The following is a 27,334-nucleotide window of genomic DNA, read 5'->3' as shown; positions in this document are numbered from 1 at the left end:
ACACAAAAACCAGACCAGGTCATCCCTCCAGAATACTGGTCTCCAAAGGCAAAGAACAAAGAGTATTTCCAAAGGCAAATGGGGAGCAAATGCCAAACGCCATTGTAAGGTCTAGAAAGAGGACTATCCTTCCCCACTGTTTTTCAAAAACATCAGGCACCTTGTGAATTGTGCATCTACTCTTCTCTCTGTTTAGAATTTTCTTCTGCCACAGAGCTCCACGACTCACTCCCCCTCACCTCCATCAGACCTTTACTTGCAAGTCATCTCTTCATTGAAGGCTTCCCCAGTCACTCTAAAACTGTCAATTCCTCCACTGTGAAAGTGCCAATATCCTCTCTCTGCCTTATTTTTCTCCTTTGTACTTGGTAGTATAAAACACATGCACACATACACACATTATTTAATATCTGTTTCTTCTTCTAGAAAGTAAAAGCCACAAGTACAGGGATTTTGGTCTATTCAGTGCAGTATCTCTAGCACTTTGAAATGTACCTGACAGTAAGAGGTGCTCTAATAGTTGCTAGATTAGTAAACGAGGAATGAGGACTACACAGAAGCCCTAGGAATACAGGAGAAATAGTCTAAAGAGCTCAGGAATTTGTGAGTACAGCTCCAAACTCAAGGGGTCAAACTGTGAGTAGGAACCGTTGGTAGGTAAATAGAAGGGAACATGTTGAGAAATTTTTTAACCTTAAAAAAAAAAAAAAGAAGGAAAGACAGAACAGGACAGTTTAAGGTGTAAGATAGAATAAATGGCTTTTTGTTCTTGTATTGTGGATCAGCTCTACACAGACTGGAAAGAGTAACTGCTGTATAAAAGAGAAGGATAAGTCCCAGAATGAAAAGGATAAAGTGAGATAAAGAGACCAGTAGAGTCTCTAATACTTCTAATAATAAAGGGACTATATTAGCCTTCAAGAGGCATAAGGACGTGTCCTCTTCCAAGTAAAAAGGTAAGGAAGTGGGTGAGGCCTGAGCAATTCTGTAAATGGAGAAGACGAAGAGCAAGGTCCAACAAGTGGCTCTGACCCAGTACAGTGAGAGGAGAGATGACAAGCCAAAGGAGGGACATAGAGAGGACTTGGAATAGTGTCTCTGGGGGATGCAACAGTAGGCTGAAAAGGGCATACCAGTAGTAAGCTTGAAAGCATTCAATCATTCAGTAAATAACGAACAGCAAGGTACCATTCCAGGTGTTTAGATGCGACAGTATGTATGTATAAATAAATATATACATACATACATACACCAAGAGGCCTGCTTTCACAGAGCCCACGTTCCAATGATGTAAGAATTTCTTTGCAGGACAAACCGGTATTAGTTTGTCACCTCCTTGAGTAGCCTGTGGCAGGTGCTGTGCCAACGTGGTAACTGGCACAGGGAATAAAGCCAAAAAGGTCACAGGATAAAGACTGTCACCAAAGAGGCTGCTGAGTGAAAAATAATGAAGAGCCAGGTGACTCTTCTCTTACTGTCTCAAGCACCTGGCTCGGTCATGCCTTCCTGCCTCAGACTCTGCCTTCACTGCGCATAGAGAGGATAATCCTGGAGTCCCAGGTCCTTAACACCCTTGACTCTGGTGATGACCTCTTCGACTCCTCTTGCCTCTTTTCATTAACTCCGACCCTTGTTAGTCACCCAGAACTGTGTCACCTCTGAAACCCAACCTCAGGCATTCCCCAGTGTTCACACCCTCCCATCCTTCCAGCTGTCTTACCCCACCGTCCCAGGAATACCCCCACACTGCTTCTCCTGCCTCATCACAGCTGCTGTCTTCTCTTACACTGGCCTTCTCGGTTCCCACGAAGCTTCCGATCTGGCTGGCCATCACATGTAACCAATACCTCAAAGTCTCTGTTTTATTTCTTGGTCATCCCAGCTCAGAAAAACTGCAGTTTTATCTTTTCTATCTGAGTGAGGTTTGCTTTAAAACACCACAAACATATGCCATACTATGCGGATTTGGGTTCCCAATAATTCACAATTTATAGTCCCAGCTGAAAAACTGTCTGCAATTTTTCCTCATTTTCCACAGCAGCTACTTTACCCTTCCCACCCGTACTCCACAACCCCAGCCCTTGCTGAGGTTCCTACTGTCTATTTCAGGCAGATGTTCCCTTACAGCCGTGACGTCAGCAGCGTCAGCACACTTTTTTCACTCACTGACATGTTCACCATGAAGGAAGGACCCCTCCCCACAAGGCCAATACCTCCACAGGGGCACCAGTGCAGAGTCCCTCATAACTCCTCTCCTTCATATCTCCTCGGGAACCACAGATCCTCACATGCCCCTTCTAGAAGCCCACCATTCACACATAAATGCACAAGGATAGCCCTCTCTTTCCTACCAATCACCTCAAAAAAAGGGTTCCCAACCCTCACCATCTTCTCTCTCTTTCCTCCCAATCACTCCCTAAGCGCTTACAATCTGGCGTCCTCCATAGCTGTGTGGACCACAGTCTCTAAGAAACAGTGTCCCACTTGCTAATTAAAACATACTTCTTACATGGTGCAACTATAGAAGGTGAGACTGAATTTCTTCCTGATGACCAACCTTCCTTTTGCTTCCGTAACATTACTCTGAGATTTTCCTTCTTCCTCTCTCAACACTTTCCCCATCTTCTCCAAATTCAAATCATTCTAGCCACTCCTTTCAGAACATATTTTTCCAATATCTACCTGGGCCTGCTTTATCTTCAGGCTCTTTTTACAAGGTTTCATTTCCCACAGATTCATCTGATGATTCACAGATTTTTATTTGCAGCTCAGACCATATGTTCAGCTATCAATCAGGCATCCATTTCCACCTGGATACTTCACTGTAATCTCAAGTTCAATGGTTCCAAAATGGAATGTGACTATTCTTTCATTTTGTCTCCATTCTTTCATTTTCCACAAATCTTAACATTTCCACTTGTTAAAAAATCAGACACAACATCAGGACACCATGCCCTGCCCCCTTGAATACCACCAGCAGTGGCTTACCCTGTTTACTTGCTTGCACCGTCCCCAGTCCATTCTCTAGACAAAACTTGAGCAAACTTTTAGAATTCAAATCTGATCATCCTTAAAGACCTTTAATCTCTATCACTGCACTGCTGTCAGGATAAATCCAAACTCTCAAGCATGGAATTCAAGGTGTTGGTGGGTCTAGCTCCCCAATGTCTTTCTCTGATTTCATCTATTGCCACTCACAATGCTCGCAAATACCTAATGTCACCATATTCCTCCTCATTCATTCTCTCCCCATCTCTCTTCTCCCCTCCCTCTTCCTAAAGAATGTCTTTGCAGTAATGCTATTCCCACTGCTGAGACCACTTCTTTCTTATCATCTTTGGAAAATTTCTATTAAGACCAAGGCTTTTCAGAATGGAAATTGCTTATGTCTATGTTCTTCCAATAAACATTCCTTAATATTCTGTTTTCCCCGTCACCACAAGGTAAAGGCAAACAATTTTATATACTTTCATTGTGAATATGATGATCACCTCAATTATTAACAGGTGCTAAAATCTGGCACTCAAACTAAAACCAGCTGCTTGAGTATTCTAGTTAGTTTTCTAAGACATGTGGTTGTAACACATTACTTGGAAAATTTGTCAATATTTGAAATTCTACCACCAATAGTTGAAATTTCCTCAATTTTGAGGAAAATAATTATTATCAGGTTATTATTGTATCTTGAGTAAGCTACAGCTTAAGTGGTGCTAAATTTTAAATCATAGTCATTATTTACCTTCATCATAATGGATTTAATTTGTGGTGGGATGCTTGATTATTTCCATATAAATTACTGATACATATTCGCATGAACAAAATTTTTCAATAAATGGATTTTACAACCAATGGTAAGGTGCAAAGATGAGTGACTTTTACCCCAAATGTTAGAGTGATTTTGCTTGAAAGACAACATTACATTTATATCACAGCATTATTTTTCCACTAAAAAATTAGAATAGGCCAGCAGGTTGGCCATCAACTATTTTGCACTAAGTTGGTCACAAATTACCTGCAACTTTTATGTCATGACTCATCAGTGCTGAAATGTCACAAATAATTTGCTACTAAAATTAGTTAAAAAGTTGAAATTTCACTTTTTAAAATGCTCTAGAATGGCATCAAGGTTTTAGCTGAGATGCTAACTTTCAGTGTTTCATTTCCATGTAACTTCTGAGAAGTGGATGTGGTCATATATGGTGTACCAAATAAGTGCCCTTACCATAAGTGACCCAAGACAGGCAGCTATCATGTGTGTCAGAGAAAAGACATAGGAGTAAAAACTGTTATCTAAATAAGAGAAGTCTGAGCTATAGAGTAGCAATCGGTATGGACAGGAAGTAAAGGCTGTTGCTGGTCCCTGGAACAATGGGGATTGGAGACAAAATGATAGAATCATTTTCAGACATCAAGATTTGGTAATTGGTGGCACTTTCAGCAGGAAAGGAAATGTAGAGAATAAAATAGACTGAGTTCAACTGCGAGTGTGTCAAATCTTATACCCAGCAACACTGGCAGGAAAGGTGCATCAGAGAATTGGCTCTATTACCCTGAAGCTCTGAAGAACATGCTGGGCTGGAGGGACAGGTGTGAGCTTTGTCACAGGCTAAGACGGAGATAGAAATCAAACCAACTAGGGCAAATATGTAGGTACAGAATTATAAAGGAACAAAATGATATAAGATAGGGGAAAAGTCACTCCTTTCTGTTACAGTATAAAGAGTTCTCCAATGAACACACTGGGCCAGAATAATAAATGTTTTTATTCCTGAAAGCCTTTTTGGGAACCCCCCCCCCCAATGTTCTTGAATCAAAATCTGGCACCCATAAAGATAATGTACTCACAAAAAGAGTTATGGACATAATCTTTCATAGTCAGTTTCCATTTTGATAAAGTACTCCACCATACCACAAAGTAGGACCACTATAGGTCTACGATAAAATGGAGCTGCTGCAAATCAAACCAGGTACCCTGCAACACATTCAACACCCAGGAACTCTAAGATATCAAGGCCTCAGACCAGTACCAGCCATACTGACGGGCTTTAGTCGTACCAATTCCTTCGGTCATGTGGACCAGAGTGATACAGTGCAATCTCTACTTCAGGCACCCTGACAGCACTGAGTCTTTACAGAAGCAATCAGGGAGTGAGAATTTTCAACTTCTAGCTAAATCTCTCTATCTATCTATATATATATATAAAACTGTTATCTAAATAACAGTTATATATAACAGTGTGTGTATATATATATATATATATATATACACACACATATACATACATACATGTATGCCTTCTTTTCAAATGTGATAAAGAATCAATGTTTCTAGTGGCTGTTTCTATACTATTCACCCAGAAAAAATCAGCACCAGTCTCAAACGAAGAGTTATTTCTGAGTTTTAGCCAGACTTTATATGGTAAAGGAGGCAGCTCTTTCCCTAAGTACCTATTTTGTGTCTGGCATCGTGTAGTGCTATATGTGTTACCTCAGTTAATTCCAAAACACTTCTATGAAACAGGATTTGAACACCCCCCCATCCCATATATATCAGCAAACCAAAGCTCAAAGAGGTTGAATAAATTTTCCAAGATTACAAACTACCACATGGAAAGCTGGGATTTAAGCCCAGATTTGTCTGATTCCAAAGACTGTTCTTTCCATCCACTGCATATGTAGTTTTAAAACTTTGCCAAGGGGGCTGGGCCCATAGTTGGCAGACGCAGAGAAATAGTGGCACTATGAGACACAACTCATTTCCATCATCAACATTCCCATCAATTAAAACTTTGCTTTAATCTACTTATACATGGGTTCCAAATGCAATTACAGTTGAAATTTTTAAAAAGAAATGAACTCCTGTATTTGAAAAAGAAAAATTTGAAAATCTTCATGTTAAATTGATGTCAAATTGCTGTGATTATCTGTGTCACTGAGAAAGGATAGTAAGCATTTACTAATGCTGTAATTTATTTAAAAATTAATTCAGTAATCAATTTTCCCCTAACCTAACCAAAAAAACATTTAATGCATTTAAATTTGACCCTCATCTCACTTTTGGCCAAGGAAAAGTTGAAAAAGACCAATAAGGAAAGTAGAGTTATCAAAATATGAACACATGCATTCATCTTACTAAACAGCACTGTACATTCAATATAGGATTAAAAAACAATGAGTGACTATTTTTCTTCAGTAAGATATTCTTGAGCTGCAATTTTTCCATCTTTACCTATTGATAAACAGTAGTTAAAAAAAAGTGTGGGTCTTTGATGTAAATGATTTAATTTTAATATTAAAAATAAGTGTTATAAATAAAAGTAATATGCACTAGATTGATACTCCTTGATTATTCATAGGAACATCATAGGCATCTATCAACTACTGCCTCTTGAAAACCACTCCAGAACCTTCACCAAAGTGGTAGGTTAGTTATAAGCAACAATTATAAAATGGTACAAAAGTTAAATTTTATATAAAGCAGATGTCAAGCTACTGAGAACAAGCCTAATAGTCATCAATTTATTTAGGCCTGGGTTGGAAAATCCATAATCTATGGTTCAGGTTTAATTCATTTTATTTAGCTCATGACTCATTTCTGGAAACAGACTTACTGCCATAGCTCTTTTAATTTTTTTAAATAAGATTTCTCTTTGGTCAATTTAGTTTATGAATATATCTTATAAATTAAGTTCATAAATAGAAGCATCTGAACTTATACAGAACTGCATCTGAATTCTTTTGTCTCCTCTCACTAGCAATGTGGGTTTTGTTAAGTGACAATCTCTGAGATTCACCCTCTTCAACTACAAAAAGAGGTAAAATTTTTTATTAACATTGTCAATGAGCCACACATACTGATTGCTTCTCTTGTACAAAACATTTTAAACGATGCTGAAGGAAGTATTTCAGTTATAAATACAAAGGGAGGAAGAGAGTAGATACAAGCAGATAAGAGATTTAAAAAAAAAAAAAAAAAAAAAAAGAACAGAAAGGCAAAGGTAGATGTAGGCAGAGTAACTGACCACAGGAAGCTTTTACCCAAGTGTCTGCAAGGAACTCTGATCATGAAGGAAACAATCTATTCCATGGACAACCCAAAAAAGCTCAGGTTTTAAAAAACACTAGGTACCACTTAGGACAGTGTGAGTCACAGGATTAAAAAGTAAAGAGTTTGGCTGAAAAAATCTCTAGATGGCATACCTGAGCCCAGGGCTCTTCCCTGTCCCAAGCAGTTAAACAATCTTCCCTACCTGCCACCACCTCCACATCCCAACCAAATATAGATAGAGAAGACATCTCTGAAGATGTTGAGACTTTTGGGCAGACTGAATCTGAGGTATCAAAGGCCATCCATACAGAAATATCTAGAACCCCAACAATCAAGCTTAGAGTCCAGGAGGGATGTCAAATAGAAATCTGAGAGCAGAAGAACGAAGCAATAAGACTGAAAGCTATTACTTTGGAAGACTGACACTGAGGAGGTCTGAGGACTTTGAGAAACACCTATATGGAAAGCAGTTCAGCCAGAAAGTGAGAAGAAAACAGAAGGTAACGGCACAGGTAGTAATTGAAATGAAACAGTATTAATGGAAGCAAAGATTAAAAAGAAAATCTTTGGAAGACAAGATCTGGAAAATCATGCCTCAACTGGTTAAATAAAATAAGAACTAAGAAAAGACTACTTACTGACTGACGGTGGTCAGCAACAGATCACTGGTTTCATGTAATGACTTTCACTCATTTAACTACTTACTGAGTACTTACGACATGTGTACCAGCCACAGTACTAAGTTTTCCATGAATGAGGGAGTAGAGAAGACAAAGGAGTCAATGAGAAAGGATTAAGAATTAAATAGTGATTGAAACAGACTTTCATAAGAAATGTTGGGGTAAAAACTGGGAGCGATGTGAAATGATCGTCTGAAAGGAAACGAGACCCACCAAAGGGAAAAAACAACTGTATTTTGTTTATCTTTTAGAATGGGAGAAAGAGGAAGAAGGGAGGGGTAGAGGGAGAGAAAGAATCTTAAGCAGGCTCCATATCCAGCATGGAGCCTGATGTGGAGCTCAATCTCACAACCCTGAGACCATGACCTGAGCCAAAATCAAGAGTTGGATGCTTAGCAGACTGAGTGACCCAGGCACCCCCAAAGCAACTGTGTTTCAGAAAAGAAATAGAAGACAGTGATGATGGAGGGATGGACAATCAAGGCAAGGTCCAAGAGAAGGCACGAAGAGACCAAAACCAGACCAAAACCAAAAGCAGGGAGGCTTTAGGAGTTTATCCTTGGAAGGTAACAATTCCTGAAAATTCCTCTGAAGTAGCAGATGGCAGCAGGGAATTAGAACACATCTTCCCACTCTTTTATTTATTTATTTATTATTTTTTTCCATTCTTTTAATTACAGCATATGTGAATGTAGCAGAACTAAGTATGCAAGGCTACAAGACTAGATTGTAGACCCCACAGAAAAACAAAGGTAGACTATAAACTAAATATCTGAAAGTTTTGCCAGCTGGATATAAATACCTAATTCATATACAAGAAATTTAAATTGGGATGATAAATTCTAGCATTAGAAATGGCTACCAACGTTAGCAAAACAGCAAATGCTGCATAGCATGTAAGTGATAACTAAGAATATATAAAAAATAAAATAGAGCTTCTATAGTCTTTAGTTGTTTGAAAAATACCATTAATTTTGTAGCTTAAACCTACAACCAAACAACTGTCAACATCTTGATTTGGCATCTCAAAGTCAAATACAAAAAGAAATGTATAAGAACATCTATTGTTCATAAATCTGTTATGTTTCAGACTCAACAGGAAAAATCCCGTGTATTTTTTATTATCACAGAGGGCATTATCATAAAATTCAGATTAACAAGATGGAAGCATGGTAACAAATGTCACATTACATTTGCTTGAGTGCTGTGTCAGAAAACTATTCATTAGAAAGAAAATAAATGCATGTTATTTATTCTACTTGCTAATGAAATACTTAAATTGAGACTATTTAAAAGAACAAGACCATAAATATTGTTCTAACTGGTTTCCCTCCCCACAAAGTATGGTGCTGACTATTGGTGTTATTAAACTATATATTTCTGATGTCTGGCAGTAGTATATCTAAACCATTGGGCCTGTGTGGCTAGGCTGAAGGAATCTTACTGGTAGTTTCTGGATGGTAAACCCAACAGTTACAAGGGCCAAAACGCTCAGGCCACTGCGGTGAGAGTGCTGTGGTACCCTATTGTGAGCTAACTGTACTGTCTAGTCCAATGGGCCTCAGATCATAAGAGAAAGAGTCTCATGACTATGAGCCATATTTAATATTTACGTGGGGACCCAGAGCCCAAATTGGAATTTTCCTGGGCACTCAAGCCAAGATATTAAGAATGGATGGAAAACACTGTAATCATGGAGGCCCAACCACAATAACAGCCCAACATGTCTATTTACTGCACCTACAGAGGTGTGACTTTCTGGAACAAATCTTTGCAGGTACAAAGTTGGACGACAGCACAGGCCAAAGTTGAAGGCCTTTTTTTCGTTGTTTTAGTGAGATCGTAGCTGAAGTAGTGCAGTATCAATTACAGGCTGAGTGCGGAGACAACTAGAGCCTGGGAGAGGGGAAGGCAGCAAAGAGAGCAGCAGTGTTTAGAGAAAGTCAAGACTGGTATGGAGGCAATAGGGATTAAGAGATGGAGTGTCAGGAGTTATCAGCCAAAGAAACCTTGAAGTTAGGAGAGCTCAAAAGAAAGTATTTCCTGTAAAACAACTTGAGGGCAAGGCTGCATGCATATACACCATTAGAAGTAAAATTCTTGAAGTGAGGGAACTCAAGACATGCAAAAAGTGAAGGAGGAGAAGAAAGCTATAGAGCTCATGCCATGGTAAACCAGCAGGCTGGCCAACAGTTGGCTCAATTGGTAGGAAAAGAGTAGGCAGACAGGTTACAAAACCTGAAAGCAGTATTTTCTTTCTTTTTTTTTTTTTTTTAAGATTTATTTACTTCCGAGAAAGAATGCACAAGGGGAGGGGGGAGAGAGAGAGAGAGAGAGAGAGAGAGAGAGAGAGAAGCAGATTCCCTGCTGAGTAGGACACAGGACATAGGGCTTGATCCCAAGACCCGGAGATCATGACCTGAGCTGAACTAAGGCAGATGCTTAATCAAGTGAGTGGCCCAGGTGCCCCCGAAAGCAGGATTTAATATCCAAACTCACAATGGAATGAAGAGAGATAAGGAGAACAATGTGATCCTGATTTTTTTTCTATCAATAAAGGTAAAAAAAAAAAAATCAGACCCTATTTTTCTCTCAAAAATATACTTATATTGTTTATTATTATAGAGGAAGAATGAAAACAGCTTTATCTTGACCATATCTAATGCCTTTGAACCCTACATAACGTTTAAAAGCTCCCTATCACTGATGAAGAATTCAGCGGACTTTATGCTCCTTCCACTGACCAAGCTAATTTACTCTGAAATTCATGGAAAGCATAAGCATTCTCCTTTACAGACTGTCACAAATCACATAAAAATAAAATTGCTGTGACCAAAACTCCATGCCTGGACAGCTACTAAAAACCTGATCACATACCTGTCATCACATCACCTAACAACACAAACACCCAGTTTCTAGAAAATTACTTACGAATAAAAAGAAATGCTACAAGGTTAAGTGATTTTCAAGGATTTTTTTTAAAGATCTATTTATTTTAGAGGGAAAGAGAGAGAAAGCAAGTGAGGGGAGGGAGGGAGGGAGGGAGGGAGGGAGGGAGAGAGAGAGAGAGAGAGAGAGAGAATGAATATCCTCAAGCAGACTCCCCACTGATCAGGGAGCTGAACATGGGCTTGAATCATGACCCTGAGATCATGACCTAAGCCAAAATCAAGAGTCAGATGCTCAACTGACCGAGCTAGAGGCAGCCCGATTTTCAAGGATGTTTAACCACACTTCTCAGTAACTACCAAGGGAGGTATGTAGCTTATACACTTTTCATGCTTGTCCTGCAGAAGCAAAGAAAGCTGGTTCATATGTGAACTGACCAAAAACATCTACCACATACTGAAGATGTAAAAACATGTTATTAACTTCTACCCACCAAAAGCACTATTAAATGTCAGCAGCATTTGAGAAAACACAACATAAATCAAAGAACATCCTAGGAAAAAGAAACTATGGAGGTCAGGCAATCCAATTCACAGATTAGAAAACTAAGGACAAAGCCATTCAGTGCCTCAGCTGAAAGCCCCACAACTGGTTAATGGCAAAGCCAGGGTAAGAACACCACTCTACAACTCTGCTCAGGGCCCCTCCCCCTCACTCCACCCCATCCAAATACTATGTTCAACAGAGCTGGGCTGGATTTCCACATAAATAATACAGTGCTCTTTTGGAAATGTAAAATGAGATGACAAATCTAAAAGGAGGAACAGAAATTAAGAGAAACATTTGCTCAATATAAAATATTAATTTAAAACTGTACCTTTACTGCTTCTGATGAAAGTACATTTTCCTTTTTCTGACTTGTGCTCATGGGCTCATTTTCAACACTGAAAAATAAAAACCACAGTTTCTTTGAAATTAAAAGAGAATTACTAGAGTCATAGTTCCTGAGTTTAAAGCAAAAATTGAAAGGTCTTTTATGTGCAATGCTCAAAAGATTCATGTACAAAATGTAAAAGAATACATTGATTTGAATCTCTACACTTGAGAACACATTCAAAAATACTCATCCAGGCCTCAGAAATTTTCATGAACCTATTGCACACACTACATTTTATGTTGATAACCAGCATCTCAGTAACGACGCACCTGAACATAGCAGCAACAGTGTGTACCTATCACAATCTTGGAAAGGATTAACACTCTCCAGTTTTATTTATATTAAGGTTTTCTGCAGCCCGGTCTTTTTTTTTTTTTTTTTTTTTTTTATTGCCCATACTGAGTACTATACGGAATAGAAATATTTCTACTCAGCAAGTCTTTCTACACATATAGGGTAACCTAGTGAATTTTGGGAATACTTGAACATGGATGCAGGTTCATCCAGCCCCCAATGTGTCTCAGACGGCAATTTAGGAAGCTGAGTTCCCAAACTGTCACCTCTAATTGTCCTGTCTAGAATACCTTTGCAGATGCCTTAGGAGATGTCATAATAAACTACGCTTCCTATTAGGCACGTAAAGATTTCAAATACAAAATTTTTTATTTCCATGTTTATACATTATCTGGTTTTCATACTTTTCTAATGCTAGACGCAGTGAACAGCTCCCCTCTAAAGATTATCGTGACTGTCTGCCAAGCCTCAGGAATCGTGCTGGGCCTTGAGGATGTTAAGAACAAGTAGGTCAGGGTCTTCGTAAAACTCAGTCCAGTAGAGGAGACAGATACACAAGCAAAATAATAATAATGCATTTGGTAAAAGTTATAACTGCTAAATGAACACAATGCTAGAGAGCACAAGGGAGCAAGGGAGGGCACTTCTGCCTCCTTAAAGTGTCCACAGCGGAGAGGTAGGATGGAGATGGTAACACAGAACACACATTTTCAGGAAACCATGCTTTGTTTGTGTATTTTAATAAAGGACTGGAGCACAGCAAGTTGGCTGAGGTTAACTCTGCTAGATAGGAGAATGACACCAGAAGTATTGCCTGCCAGACTATGAAGAACCTGCCTGACCCGTTTCAGAACTCAATCTTTGTCCCACTAAGCACTGGGAAGTCCTTAACCAGGGGACAAGCATAAAGCAGACCGATGACTCTGAGAGTGGGGAAAAACACAGGGAATCATGGTGACTGGCGGTAGAGGGGGTGAAAAAGAGGTGGTCTCAAGAGCTCAGATTAGACAGGACAGGAAGAGAAGACACAATTTGGGCTACTCAGGTCTTCATTCCACAAAGCCCAGTGCAATTATGTAGACTATCTGTGGAACATATGGTAATGACAAAAAGAAAGATCATGAACACATGGAAAACATAATGGATTAAAATTTCATTAAGTCTCAACTCTGTACAGAAATACACAGAACAAGACACAGTCATACTCCCAAGCCTTTAAATGTCAACAGGAAAGGAACCCAGTAAAGAAGATGAATATGTGAGCTGTGTGCTTCACACATGAAAATTCCATGCTAAAAACCAGGGACAGAAATGGAAAATAATATTGTACAATTCAGAACCATAACTAAATACATCTATCTTTCTATAAAATAAGAATGTCTCTAACACTGCTACTTTAAATGTGAGTGGGTTCTCATCTCCATTTTCTTCCATTTTAGCTTTATTTTTTGTCACAAGTTTGTTTATTCTTTTAAATTAAATGTTAGACTGGTCTATTTAAGCACAATTAAAAAAAGAGACTGGCAAAATATATGTAGAAAGGGCATATTATAAGGATTTGGAGTATAATCGAGGGTAATAATGAGCTTAATGATTTTATAAGTATATTCTCTAACTACAACCAATTTTAAATGACCTACCTAAAAACTAAGCATTCAAGTATTTCAGTCTACTAATTCTTGTTCAAGATTCTGAACAAGAATCTTGTTCTGAAACTGAAATTCTGCATAAGAGTGTTAACAGCGCATTCTGTAAACTTACTGCCTTAGTGAAATTGTTAATGAAAATGGTAAAAGTTTCCTTTCCAATACAAAACCTGTGTAAACAATGTAGGTTCAGGTTCATGGGATTAACACAGACATTCATAATTTCAAGTAGCTATAATTATATTCACTTTACAAACACGAAATACCAGAAAAATATAGTTGTACGTCAGCATGAAAGTATTCTGTATTGAGCAAACAACTGAAGAATTTAAAGCTGAAAACAAAATACTTGACACTTCATATAAAACTCTCTAAAACTTAAGCCTATGTGTAAGTCTCATGAATCTTACAGCTAAACCAAAATTTCAAAATCTCTTGAGGTCTAAAGTAAACAACACATTTTAAAATCCTGGGTTAGCTATAAAAATTGTTGTTTCAATTAAAGCCTTCCCCACCTCTTTTCTAGTTTACTAAGGAAGAGTCCTTAACTGATCTCGGGCACCTCTGAGATTGCTCTATTTCAGCTCTTCCTTCCTGTCAAAATGATTGTTAATCAGATCATCACATCTTCCAGTTTAAAAATCCCTTCAGGAAATCTCTATCAGCTGATAAATAAAATGAAGAGTCCTTAGGATGCAGTTATTCATGTGGCCCCAGATACACCTGTCACATAGAACCAGTTCACATTTTCAGAATATGCCAGTAAATTACTTTCTTCTCCTGTCTGCAACATTCTTCGACACCTTGTCCAACTCTCAATCCTTTACAACTTAGTTCTAGCGTCATCTTTATTTTTGGAGGTTCTTATTGAACCCAGTGACCCCACTCACAAGTTTCCACTTTTCACCATGACGCCAAGCTATCTAACTAGAATTTGAACTCATTAAATTCAGAAATTGTTTCATACAGAGCCTAACACTGTTCCTGATGCTCAAATATTTAATTTAAAAAATGCTATCGATCAGGTTCTCCCATTTGTGCTTGCTTACTCAAAAAAGTGTTCCATTGGGAACGATATAATAATACATGCTTTTTTAAAAAAATTAAGTAGTATGCAAGTCTCTTGAAAGAATATAAAGGTATAAAGAGAAGAGTAGGGCTGGGAGCAGAAAAATCACTCAACAGAACCAAAATTATTCTGAGATCATTTAAAAGCAAAACACACACACACACACACAAAATACTGAATACACTGGACTTAGATGTCTGCTTAAATAAAATTAACACAAAGGACTCAAAAGGCTTGGAACAGTATTCTCAGACTCTTAAATATATGAGGGAAAGAGAAACATGTTCAAATTCAGATGATTCCAAACCTTATGAAAGTTGACAATCCGTTACTGTTTTTTCACAGCTTAACCCCCCTCCCCTCTCGGACCTGGGAATAGTTCAATAGCAGTATTTTTAGAAAGCACACATTTTGCTCATGGCAAGGGGTGAGTGGCAGGAATCATAACCACACATAGGCTCAAATAAGATTATCTTGCATTTCCAAACAGCCTCATCTTACTTAGCTAACAGAACTCTGGAAATTAATCCTTCAAAACAGCCCAGAGAAATTATCAAGGTCAAAGTAACACAGAAATTGCTCATTTTTGAAGCAACTTCTTTAGACCATACCTATTAACCAGTAATCCAACGTGCAGCCATTAACCATTTACTTTCCAGACAAATGAATACAAACCTCTGGGCCAAGAAAAAAATGGAGCACATCAACATTCTAGAGTTCAAATAATTTATGTGGAGGAAAACCCCTATCCTGTTAATGTGTCTTATTCTCTAGTTTTGTTTTGTTTTTTGTTTTTTTTTAACTAAATTTTAACAAGCTTCCCTAACCTATAGCAAATAAGAAGCAAAAACCGGGGCACAAGAACTCACTCAGTCACTCACTCACCAGATAAGTATTGTCCCCTCTGTTTTTAAGATCCTTTTAAGTACCAGGCTCTGTTCCTGGTGCTAGGGGTTGAGCAGTCAACACACCACACAGAATCCTTCCCCTCACTCTTTCAGAATCCCTACCTGGATGCACTACAATCATGGAAAATCATATTTATAAAGCAAATTCATGTGCCCAATTGTCAAGGACTCCAGTTAGAGGGGCCCAGAATGCGCATGCTCAATAACTGACTCCCCCTTCCCAGGGCAGACCTGAAGCAGATGGCTCTCTGACCACATCACTGAGAAACAATGGTCGGGGAGCCTTTCTATGTTCATCAGAAGCCAACAACTGAAAGTTGTATAGGGAAGAGAATGATCTAGTCTGAGAGATCTCCACTTAATATTATTTAAATGCGTTAAGTGTTAATAAAGGGTAGGTAGACAATTACGGAGAGAACTCAGTCACGTAGGACATAACCCATTTTCTGACGCCCATGCCCTGCAGAGCTCCTGGCCCCAGCAAAGAGCTATGGCCCTAACAAGCACACTGAATATCACGTGTACAGAGTGAGACCAACAAGAGAGTATCCCCTTTCAGCATACAGCACAGCCTGAAGCACAAGGGATGCTGCTGGGTCTCTCCCAAACTCAGTTCCTCCAAAGGCAGGAAGGCAACTTCCTAGTCAACACACACACACACACACACACACACACACACACACGGAAGCATGCAGACTTGGAGGAGGACAGGGTGGAGACGCGGTGAGGGAGAAAGGCTCTCCACTCCTCGCCGCTCCTGGAGCACAGCCTGGGCATTGCCTCCTACTCCGCCTTTTCTCTCACACATCATTCCTGTGGTTGTACCAGAAAAATCTAGAGGTGTTAAAGAACTGAATACAGCTTTCATAACTGTCTTCTGGAGGCTTGCCCACTTCTCTACGGAAGCAGAAGTCTATTACTTCTTGCCATTTTTAGAAAGGAGGCAATGTTTGGTGAAGACATCACTGGCAGTAATTCCGAGCATCTCTAAACACAAAGCCACTTAATTAAATGCAGTCCCCAATTTGGGAACGCCCTATACATGTACACAGTCCCCCGGATTCACCGTCCACAGGGACTTTCCGTAAGGAAATGAGGATTTCCCTTCTCTCCTTCCTCTCCATCCCACTCAGCCTGACGGGGCCTGAAATGATCTTCCCACTCCGATTTTCACTTCCATCGTATGAGGTCCGGTGTGCGATAGAGGAACCCACGGGGCTGAGGACAAAGAAAGAGAGTCAAGGAAAATATCTCGTTCCCCCCCCACCCCCCACGAACATAAAGCTCTCTGGTCCCCTACACAGTGGCACCCTCTCCACCACAACTCCATCGGCCTCCTGCCTGGCATGTTGTTCCTTACCTTAGGGCCCACTTGACACCATTCCTCAGGTGAAACTCTAGAAGCAGCCAGAATCAGGCCTTCCTTTGAAATGTGATCAACTCATAGTCCTCCAGGTGCGACTTTACCTCTAAGAACTAAATGAACAAATAACGTGGAACAAGAAGGGGTCTTTTACCTATCCACACCCTTTCCTCTTGTCATTAGTAAGCAAAATGCTTTGCAAAACGGACTTAGATGTCTGTCTCAGGGATAGACCTTAAGGACAAAAGTCACTTCAGTCAAAATGCACCTTTCCAGATCTGATTTTTGAAACAGAAATGAAATGTGCGTCAGACCAGCTCTTTGCCAGATCTAAAATCCCATATGATCCCCCGGTGGTAGGGAGGATGGAAAAAGAAACAGGTGGACTAACCTTGAAGTTTCAAAGGAATAGAGAGACCAACCAAGAACCAAACTCAGTATCAAAATTAATAGCAGGACATTCTGAGAAAGAGGCAGAAACATGTATAGTCCTTGTTTCCAACCTACTGAGACCACCTCAAGGCCTGTCCTGTACTCCCTTAGGCTCCACCCTCTTAGCCCTCCCTGGGGTCTTTAAAACACAGTACGGCCTTTTGTCCCCACAGACTCTCGAAGGGTCTTCTGCTGCTGCCTTGGGGGCATCTACACCACCTTGGAAGTTTTTCCTTACAAACACAGCTTCACACAGCAAGCCTGGAGGTTCTCTTTGTTCAATATAATGCTGCAGGCATATTATGGATTAAAGTGACTTTAGTGCACTGGCCTGGAGCCACCATCAGCATTTCCAAACCTGCTTCTGTGGGGACAAAGAGTTCCACACTGACAATTTACAGTCATCTGGAAAACTGTCCATTCATAAACACTGACTGCCAACAGTTGAAGAGTACTTGTATTTTTTAAATGACCATTAACAGAATATAAAACGGGTGGTTATGGCACTATTTCTAGGCTTCAAATTAAAAGGTAACTAAAAGCTGCAATTTTAAGGCAGTCGAATAGCTTGTATTTTAGCTCAAACATCTGGCATTTGCATTTCATAACTCTTTGGAGAAAAACTGGGAGAAAAGAGGGAGGGTAATAGACACGGCGATGAAGCTCCGCTGCTTTGCAATCTTAGGCTCTTCTGACAGTCCTTCGCTTGTTATGTCAGCCTTCTCCTGTAATTTACATATCCACATGGAAGCTGGTTTACTTCCTGTCCCATGTCGTGCCCCCAAAATCAGACCCATAATTGCAGTTCAATCACAGGCTAGAGAGAATGTTGGTATGTCTGATGTGTACCTGAGCTGTCATTATGCGACACCAGTAACTGCTCTCCTCGCCCAAAGTCCCCTCTCTTATACCCTTCAGATTCTGAACATTTAGGACCTACCTCACATGAATCAACACCCTCAATCTTTTTTTTGTGACATGAACTCAATACTCTAAAAACAGGCACTCATTCATATAGTAGTAGTCATGCAATTGTCCTAAGGAAGGGCTGCTGGAGATCCAAGGACAGGTGAGACTGTGCCTTCCCAGAGCCTGACCAAGGCTGGCTTCACCTCCAGCCTCCAACTCAAATTCTTTCTCAAGGCAAATTCTCCTAGCATCAATATATAAACATACACACACATGACCAAATGACACTTTCAAAAAGTAAACATCTCAACTCCCTACCGCGGCCTACCTCCTCTGGCCCTGACTCCCTCCCCCACATCATTGACAGTCACTGTCCCTTCCATTCTGTTGTCTCTGCTCACTGTGGCTTCTGTGCCAACACGATCCTGCCCCAGGGCCCTGAAGCTGCCTGTCCTCTCCGCCTGGAAAGTTCTTTCCTCATATTTCTGTCTCACTGCCAAGTGTCATCCAGGTCTTTGCTCACATGTTACCCAAGGGGCCGGCCTTCCATGACCATCCCATCTACATCTTACTCTGGAGTCACCGCCTCCATCATGTCCCATCCCCTCATCCTGCTTTACCGTACTTCAGAGTACATATTCTAGAATTTGTTAATTTTGTACCTGCTCACAATCGAATGCAAACCCTATACAAGCAGAGCACATTTAGACATTCAAACTGCATTTGTTTGCTTTTTTAAATCGACAATACTTTGCATTTTTTTGTCCTTTTAATAAGGAACAGATGCTTTTGTAAAACAGATATGAAATAATCAGAAAGAAAAAAGTACAACTCGTATCCCTACCCAAATACTATTCTTTCAGATTATTTCCTATGTGCATTTCCTCATATATACATATTTTTATGAAAAAGTAGTTCTCTTCAGGATTTTGAACTTTTTTTCACTCAACCGTGATGCTTTATGGTCTTCTATAATGGTATATAGGTTTATACAAATTATAAAAATAATTTTAAAATTAGTTCTTTAAAAAAAATCTTAATTTTGTCATCACCTTTCAGAATTCAAACTGTCAGTTAAGTGACAGTCAAAATAATCAAATTTCTCTGCATTATAAATATTACTTCTATTTATTTATAGCTTTAATTGTAACTCTTCTCATTCAAACAAGTTAATGCAGTTCATTCATCCTTTGGAAGATCTCTGCCAAGTCAGGATCAATACAAATTCTCTTGATTTTCACTCTTTATGCACAGATAGTCACCAGGTCTTAGTCTCTCTTCCCCTGAAATAGGTAATTCATTTTAATATATAAAAAGATATAAAATGAAGTCTCTCTCGCTTGTTCCTTTCTTAAGCCAGTCTCCTATCCCCCCCTGCCACCCCGTTAACACAGCACAGAAACAGATTTATTTCACACTCCCCCCATTTATATGGGAAAGGGAGCATACTACACTTAACGATTTCCAGCTTGCTATCATTCTTAAAGAAACTTGGAGATATTTCCTTAATGGCACATAAGAAGTTTTGTCATTCTGGCAGCTGTGTAATATTCTATGACTGGACCATGATTTATCACTTAGTCCACTTGATAGGACACAACTATTTCTTTTGCTATTAAAGCAACATGCCACAGCTAGCCTTGCATAGGCAATGTTGGGCCTGTCGGCAAACTGTTTACACCTGATGGAATTCCTACCAGAAGTGCCGAATCAGAATATGTGAATCCGTGCTACTGAGAGAACCTGTCTAAGGCTGTGTACCAGTTTATTCTCCCACCAGTCACTACTTGAGTTAGATATGGGTAAACTACAATTTTTGCTTAGTAGGTGGAATACGGCATCTTGCTGTACTTTCCATCTGCACGTCTTTTGAAGGAGGTTGACCGTTTTCATGGGATTAAATACAAATTTATAATTTGATATATACATTTGTTTTCCTTTTCCCAGTTGTCAGGACCACAAACTCTTTATCGTACAGAGTGCTGACCCAAGCCATCTGGGCAGACGTCCAGCTGCATGCCATTGTCTTTTATTTCCATTCCAAACCATTTTCTAGAGCAAGCTTTCTTTTATGGGTCCTCCTAAGTCAAGCAGAGGAAGCAATCACATAAACGCTGTAGTAGACTCTGAATTCAGGAGGGAGAATTTCACTCTGACTCTACCACAGAAGCTGTGAAACTTCTGATTAATTATCGGACCTCTCCAAACCTTAAATTATAGTTCTGTAAGACGGTGTAAACATACCTCTCACAAAGTCTGTTAAGGATTAAGTGAATGTATATTTTCAAAGTCCCAAGCACAGGGCTTGGGTCTGATTAGGGCCTTAATAAACGACAATTTAGTTTTGTCGTCACTAATCTGTTAGGCAAAACACACACACACACACACACACACACACACACAAAACCACAACAACAGCAAAAAAAAAAAAAAAAAACCCAAAACACAGGACTAAGAAAATAGTTATTTTACTGCTTTGGGGTATTTACTGCAATTAAAATTAATTTACTGCAATTAAATACCCCCAGGGATTATACATGGAAGGACAGTCCTGCTGGATGGAGTTCTACCATCAGCCATCACAACTGCCGACCAAACATTAAGAATGAGCTCTTTCTGTTTACAAAGCTTCAATTTCTTTCTCTGTCAGCACCAAGCTATTTTGTGTAAGGATCTCCACTCATATGAAATGTTAATTCCCAAGAGGATGTGCTTCTCTGCCTCCATCTAGAACTTGCCACACCTGTAGAGCCTAAGAAGAGCAAGAACAGAAGAAAAGCACTTTCTATTCACATCTCCCTAATATTCTGGTTGGCAAAGGATGTTAATCAAACCATGCTCACAGAAAAGCTAATAATGTGGGAAAATATTTTGAAAGCCCCAATAAAGCTCTCATACGATAGCTGACAGCCATGAAGCAAGCAGTAAGCATGTTCTGAACCAAACAAGTCACAAATGCCAAACACATTTTTGGCTTATGATGAGCTCATCTTGAGAGCAGAGATGTACATGTGTATCTCCTCTGTTAATTTATGACCTCTTTGAGGGCACTTTTAGTCATTCACTCATCTCTATCCCCACTGCTTTGTACCATATTTGACACACAGCAGCCATTTAAATTTAGGGAATGAACAGACTTCAAACAAATGACATTGTAAACTTTTATTTCATGCTGAACTTCACAGAAGATATCCCAGATTATTTTCCTCAGCTTAAATTTACACCAGCCTATGTTTTCTTACGACTGCCGTTGTATTAGCATTTCTGGCAATACCTAGGCTGCTGTGTGTTTCACCAGAACTCTGGTTAAAAAAATGAAATATCTTATCTTGAAGAGAACATTATTTTCTTCTTTACAAAATTTGTTAATATCCCCTTACATATTTTCCTCTAAGACAGAAAAAAAAGGCTATCATTGTTTTAATAATTAGAAATTCTGAGGACATAAATTTATTGTAGGACAATGTGAGGTACTTGCGACTTTAACACTTGGAGTGTACAACTGAGCTTCAACCAAGAAACAGAGTCCCTAAATTAGGCATCTGGCAGACACCCTGTTAAACCCCAAAGATAGATATCTCACTTGAAAGATGATATATGGTTTCAACACCCTAAAAGAGTCTCTATTTCTACTCTACTGCCAAAAGTAGCTTCTGAGCGTTCGGTCAACCTGGGAGTTCAAGATTCTCAGAAAATACACACTGCTGAGGACTTCTGGACGTTCCCAGTCATCTTTATTACGAATGGCATGAACTGATGTGGTCCTTCAAGACCACACAGATATCTCCTATTCAACTAATTACCAATTATTTTCCATAGTGCTTTCAAATCAATGAAAACACAATCACCATAGAAATTCAGAGAACAAAGCTCCCTTTCCTCACATACCTGATGCTGTGGTCAACACTCGTTCTTTAACTTGAAGGTCAGTAGCTCTCATGCATCAGAGGCGCTACGGCCATTTTTTCTGAGAATATCGCCTGCACAGCGAACCATTAGCATGCTGGCTTGACCCATTCAACATCAGGTGTCAGGCAAAAATTCTCTGAACTTTAAAGAGAGAGCCAAACACTGTGTTGAGATCCCCCATGTCTCTAAATGCCTAATATGGGGGGTACTACCTCTGGTTGAAAACCACTAATAAGTGCCTTCATGCTCTATCAACAGTGATACACTTCTCACCTGAGCTAGGTAAAGGGGTCACCAAGATGAATAAGACAACCCCTGTCCTTGGGCTAGAGAGCATCTTACCTTCTTTCTCTCAATAACAATATTCTATAACACTGAAAAAAACAGCCAAGAAGAGTCAATCTGAAATGGGCCACATTTCTGCCACCCATTCTGGAATAAAGTATGAACAATTCCAATTGACTTATATATTCAACTGTGTTCTGAATGAGCAAAGTTCTGAAGGGTGGTGAGCAAGATGGTATGGAAAAAAGAACCATAGCTTTAGAGTCAGAGAAACCTAGGTTAAATCTCACCCCTGAAACTTACTACTCTCATGATTTGGGGTAAATCATTCTCCATGGGAGTGGTATCCTACCTCCCATCCACCTGGGTGGAGGTGTTTGAATTATCCCAATTACTGGAGGATGCTACTGGCAATTATGGGCGGGGTCATGGATGCCAAATGTCCCACAAAGGACAGCAGAGTCCAGTTCCACAAAGCATTGTTCCACCCAAGATGCCAACAGTGTTCACCATTAAGAACTCTCCAACCTCAGTTTCCTCAATTGTCAGAACAGTGATAAGCATACCAACCTTCAAGACTGAGGTTTAAATGAGAAGCTGCTAGTAAAAGTACCTAGCCCAGGGATCCCTGGGTGGTGCAGCGGTTTGGCGCCTGCCTTTGGCCCAGGGCGCGATCCTGGAGACCCGGGATCGAATCCCACATCGGGCTCCTGGTGCATGGAGCCTGCTTCTCCCTCTGCCTATGTCTCTACCTCTCTCTCTCTCTCTCTCTCTCTCTCTCTCTCTGTGACTATCATAAATAAAATTTTAAAAAAAGTACCTAGCCCAGCAATGTGTACAGTTAGTCCATCATAAATTTTAACTATGAGTTAAAATATCACACAGAGTTCCTTTTAAACAGGCCCATCATGTGTGATGCAAGGAAACAAAAATAAGCAATCATTTTCTCAAAGTGGAGAACGTTAATAGGCAGGTATCCTCCAAATTTCATATTCTAGCAAGTGTCTAACAGGCTCCCACAAAAGTAGTCTGAACTTTAAGAGCCAAATACTGTTTAGAGACCTCTGTGACCTAGATCCAACCTTTCTTTCTCTCTGTCCCACTGATGTATATAGTTTCCAACAGATCATAACCTCCTATAGGCCTCTGCTCAACGTAGAACACCTGTTCCCTAATTCGGTCTTCCTAGCTAAGTTCTCTAATACAACACTACCAATGTCCTGAAGAACCAGGTAAAACTCCCTCGACCATGAAGCCTGCTTCCTGCTCTCCCCTACAACTTCTAATGAGTCCTTTACTTGTGTGCTCATAAACTGGGTTAAACATTATAGCAGGGACGCCTTGGTGGCTCAGTGGTTGAGCATCTGCCTTTGGCCCAGGGTGTGATCCTGGAGTCCTGGGATCGAGTCCCACATTGGGTTCCCTACGTGGACCCTTCTTCTTCCTCTGCTTGTGTCTCTGCCTCTCTCTCTGTGTGTCTCTCATGAATAAATAAATGAAATCTTAAAATTATAGCAGTGATTCTCAAATTGGGATCCACAGAACTCGGAGTTCTCAAGTTTCCTATGAAAACTTCAGGTTTTTTTATTTTCTACATAGTCTAAAATAAATATAAGCACCTCGTAGACCTGGTCAGTCACCCAAGAAGAATACTAACGAGCAATTCAAGTGTCCATACCTGAATCTGCATATATAACAGTGTTGATGTTAACAGACCTTTTTTAGTTGCCAAGGGTTAATGAGAATAGGATAGCAGCAAACTCAATACATAAATGAGGTGTTCACACCAGATGAAGCCCAAATAACTTAGAGCACTCCATAGAAGCAAAGGCTTTCCTATGGCTCAAATAAGGGAATATTGGAAAACCTGAGTCATGGCAGAGCATAGTTGTCCAGTCACAGCAACCACCAAAGACCTTGTGCTTGTCCCAACTGGTATTATATTCGTTTTGTGAAGAGCCAAAAAAGAGTTTTTAAGATAATGTGTAAAAACTGACTTTTAGGGGATCCATGGGTGGCTCAGTGCCTGCCTTTGGCCCAGGGCGTGACCCTGGAGTCCCGGGATCAAGCCCCACATCAGGCTCCCTGCATGGAGCCTTTTACTGGTCATATGGTTATGCTTAATTTTTCATTCTGTTCTTAAGGAATTCTGTTAAGTTCAGTTTTGTATTTGTACATGAGTAAGTTTTATAGTAAAATTCACATAAGCAACACTGGGAGTGCAAATAAGGAGACTGTACAACACAAGCTTAAGGTCTGAGAATGCATTTCAAGTACACTGAAAAATCAGAAAGCAGATATTAACCCTTAATGTTTTTTACAGGGTGTTAGAGTTGTAGGTATAGCATTGGACTTAAATACTTGTTCATTAACTGAAAAGTAACTTTGGGCAAATTTCTTTAACTTTTTACAGTAAAATGGGGACACTGATCACAAAGATTCGTCCAACCTCAACTGTAATACTGTTAAAACTATTTTGATAAATTCAGTGCTAGATACATGAAATGTACTAATATTACTATTTTCAGTGTCTTCTACTTTCTCGTGAGAAAGGTTCTTTTTTTCAGTCATCTTAACATCCCTACCACTCACTCCAAGCACTGCATGTCTGCTGTTGGGGTCATCAGTATAAAAGGCAAACTGGGCTCCTATTAAAACTGCAAATTACACAGCCAATATACCCTTTCATTTTGAAATAAGAGCACAGTTCTTAGATCTAATATCGCAATTCTGTTTCCAATCTTGTTAACACCAGGGTGTTGTGTTACTAGGACACTGGGTACTAAGAAGACTTTCCATTTGTTTCATTAAACTTTCAATAAAGGCTTTGTAATTTACGTTCTTGAAAAAAGAAAGATTCAAGCTCAATTAAACGTAAAACACCCACGGAAGGATTATCTGCTGCCCCCTTAACACCTGGAGAGTTCTAAAAAGCTGAGGACAAGATTAGTGTTCACAGAAGCAGAGTTACAAACCTCGGCGGTGCCTACCTGGAGATGTGACGAGGGAGAGGTGCTAGGTAGGCAGGGGGCTAGCTGCCAGAGTGGTTGGCCAGGACCAGAGACAGAGGAGATCAGAGCGGGGTCTAAAAGCCCAATTAGGGCAGCAAGGCAAGCGGCGTTTTCAGCACAATTCTGTTCGGAACCCGAAATTGGCCGGCCTGCTCCTAGCAGCGACTCCAAGTCTCCGACTTCTGCTGAGTCTACTTGGGATTCCTCTCAAAGCCGCTTCCACCTCACACTAGATGGGCAGCGCCCTAGCGCCCGCAGGCGCCTCAGGCCGACCGCCCACACCGGCCCCTCCGACACTCTGGGTGAGCCCGGTCAGGCTTCAAAAACTATTTTTAACTACTGTGTGTGTAGCGCCGAATTGTACCTTCTCCCGAAACAGGGCAACAATAGCTGAAGCCTCTGGAAAGCTGACCCACGACAGGCGCTTTCTGGGAAAGCTGTGCTCTTTCCGGGCCGTCAGAGAGGGAATGTTTCGCACGCAGGGAAACTGAGGGACACTTCGGCGACTAGAATCAAACCTCGAGACCTGAGTGCTAATGAGCCCCGCTCACCGACGCGGCTCCGCCTCCCAGCGGCTTCCTCTGAAGTCCTCCACCAAGTCTTTCAAACCTGAGGTAAACACGATTTTCTAGAGAGGCGTCCTTCCCATCAACCCGGATTGCACAACTCCGGGGCAGCCTGGGAGGGCAGCGAGGACAAGCCTCTCCCCATCAGGAGCTAAAGCAAGGAGCGGCGCTCCCCGCGGCCCCTCTCGCCCCCGGAGCGGGCGAGAAGGCTCGGGAAGACCGTGTAAAAGCACGTCCACTTCCGCAGCCGGTGAGGGAGGCGCCCGGGCTGTGGGGCGAGCGCGCTTCCCCGGCAGCCCGGGACCCGCTGGGGAAGTCGAGGCAGAGGGTCCCACAGGGGCGCGGGGCAGCCGGTGCGGGCGGCGCGAAACACAACTAGCGGGGCTTCTGTGTGCTGGCCAAGCTTTGGAGCTCACTGTCACGATTCTTTAAATTCAAAAAAAAAAAAAAAATCATTTTGAGTAAATTTAAACCGGACGCCGGCCAAACAGGCGCTGCGGCGGCGCCTTCCGTCGGCTCCCGAGCGGGGTCCGGTTCCCGCCGGCAGGACGCGCGGAGCCGGGACCCGACCACGTCCGGGGGGGGGGGGGCGCCCGGCCGCGGGGCAGCGCTTCACCCCGACCTGGCCGGAGAGCGGGGGCGGGACGGCGGGACGGCGAGGAAGAAAGGAGAACAGAAAGCGGCGCGCGGCGGGGCGGGGGCGGCCGGGCCGGCGGGCGCCCCCGACGTCCCCGCGGCTCCCACCTGGCAGCGCCCCGGCCTGCGGCGGGCGGCGGGCTCGTCCCCGGCCTCTCGTCCTCGTCCTCTGCCTTGTCCCGGGAAGGGCTTCGGGGAGCGAAGAAGCGGGAGAAGGTGTGCCAGGGGGCGCCGCCCCTCCTCCGGCCGCCGGACATGTCCCCGGCGCGGCAGCCGGCCCGGGGCGCTCCGCGGGCAGCGGGCGAGGCGAGGCGAAGCGAGGCGCGGCGCGGTGCGGCGCCCGGAGCCCGGCGACGGCAGGACGGACGCGGCGCCGACCGCCAGCGCGGCTCAGCCCGGCCCCGGCGGGAGCGGCGCGGGTGCGGCGGCGCCTTTCCCTGCGCGCCGGCCCCGCCCCCGCGCCCGGGCCCCGCCCCGCCCCCAGGCCCCGCCCCCCGTCCCGGGAGGACGTCCCCGTCCCCGGGAGGGGTCCCCGGGGGAGGCGCACGAGGGCCGCGGGGCCTGGGGTTTCCCGCGCAGAGGAGCTCGGGCCGCAGCCCCCTGGGCCCTGCGCGCCGCCCTTACTCGTTACTGACTTGCCTTCCGCTCTCCCTGCAGCCAGGGAGCGAGAACAGCGCTCGGACTTGTGAGTGACGCTGCCAACCCAGGCTCGAGAGCGGAGCCGGCCCAGGGCGTCAGTGCCCGCGGCCTTT

At 41.8% G+C, this 27,334-nt stretch overlaps 1 protein-coding gene across 1 annotated transcript in view; it reads right to left on the bottom strand.

Moving 5' to 3' along the window:
- The window catches only part of CRYBG3 (crystallin beta-gamma domain containing 3), a 103,612-nt gene extending 76,645 nt beyond the window's left edge, over positions 1–26,967 (bottom strand). The window contains exons 1-2 of the mRNA XM_072721223.1: positions 26,691–26,967; positions 11,495–11,561 (exon numbers count right to left, since the gene is read on the bottom strand). Coding sequence (XP_072577324.1) covers positions 11,495–11,561; positions 26,691–26,839 — 216 coding nt within the window. The 5' untranslated portion in view covers positions 26,840–26,967. The remainder of the gene's footprint in view (positions 1–11,494; positions 11,562–26,690) is intronic.
- Between the last annotated feature and the right edge of the window lie 367 nt (positions 26,968–27,334).

This window comes from Vulpes vulpes, chromosome 1, assembly GCF_048418805.1.
Source record: "Vulpes vulpes isolate BD-2025 chromosome 1, VulVul3, whole genome shotgun sequence".
NCBI lineage: Eukaryota > Metazoa > Chordata > Mammalia > Carnivora > Canidae > Vulpes > Vulpes vulpes.
Note: the sequence above shows the minus strand (reverse complement) of the source record. Positions and strands in the feature narration are given on the sequence as shown.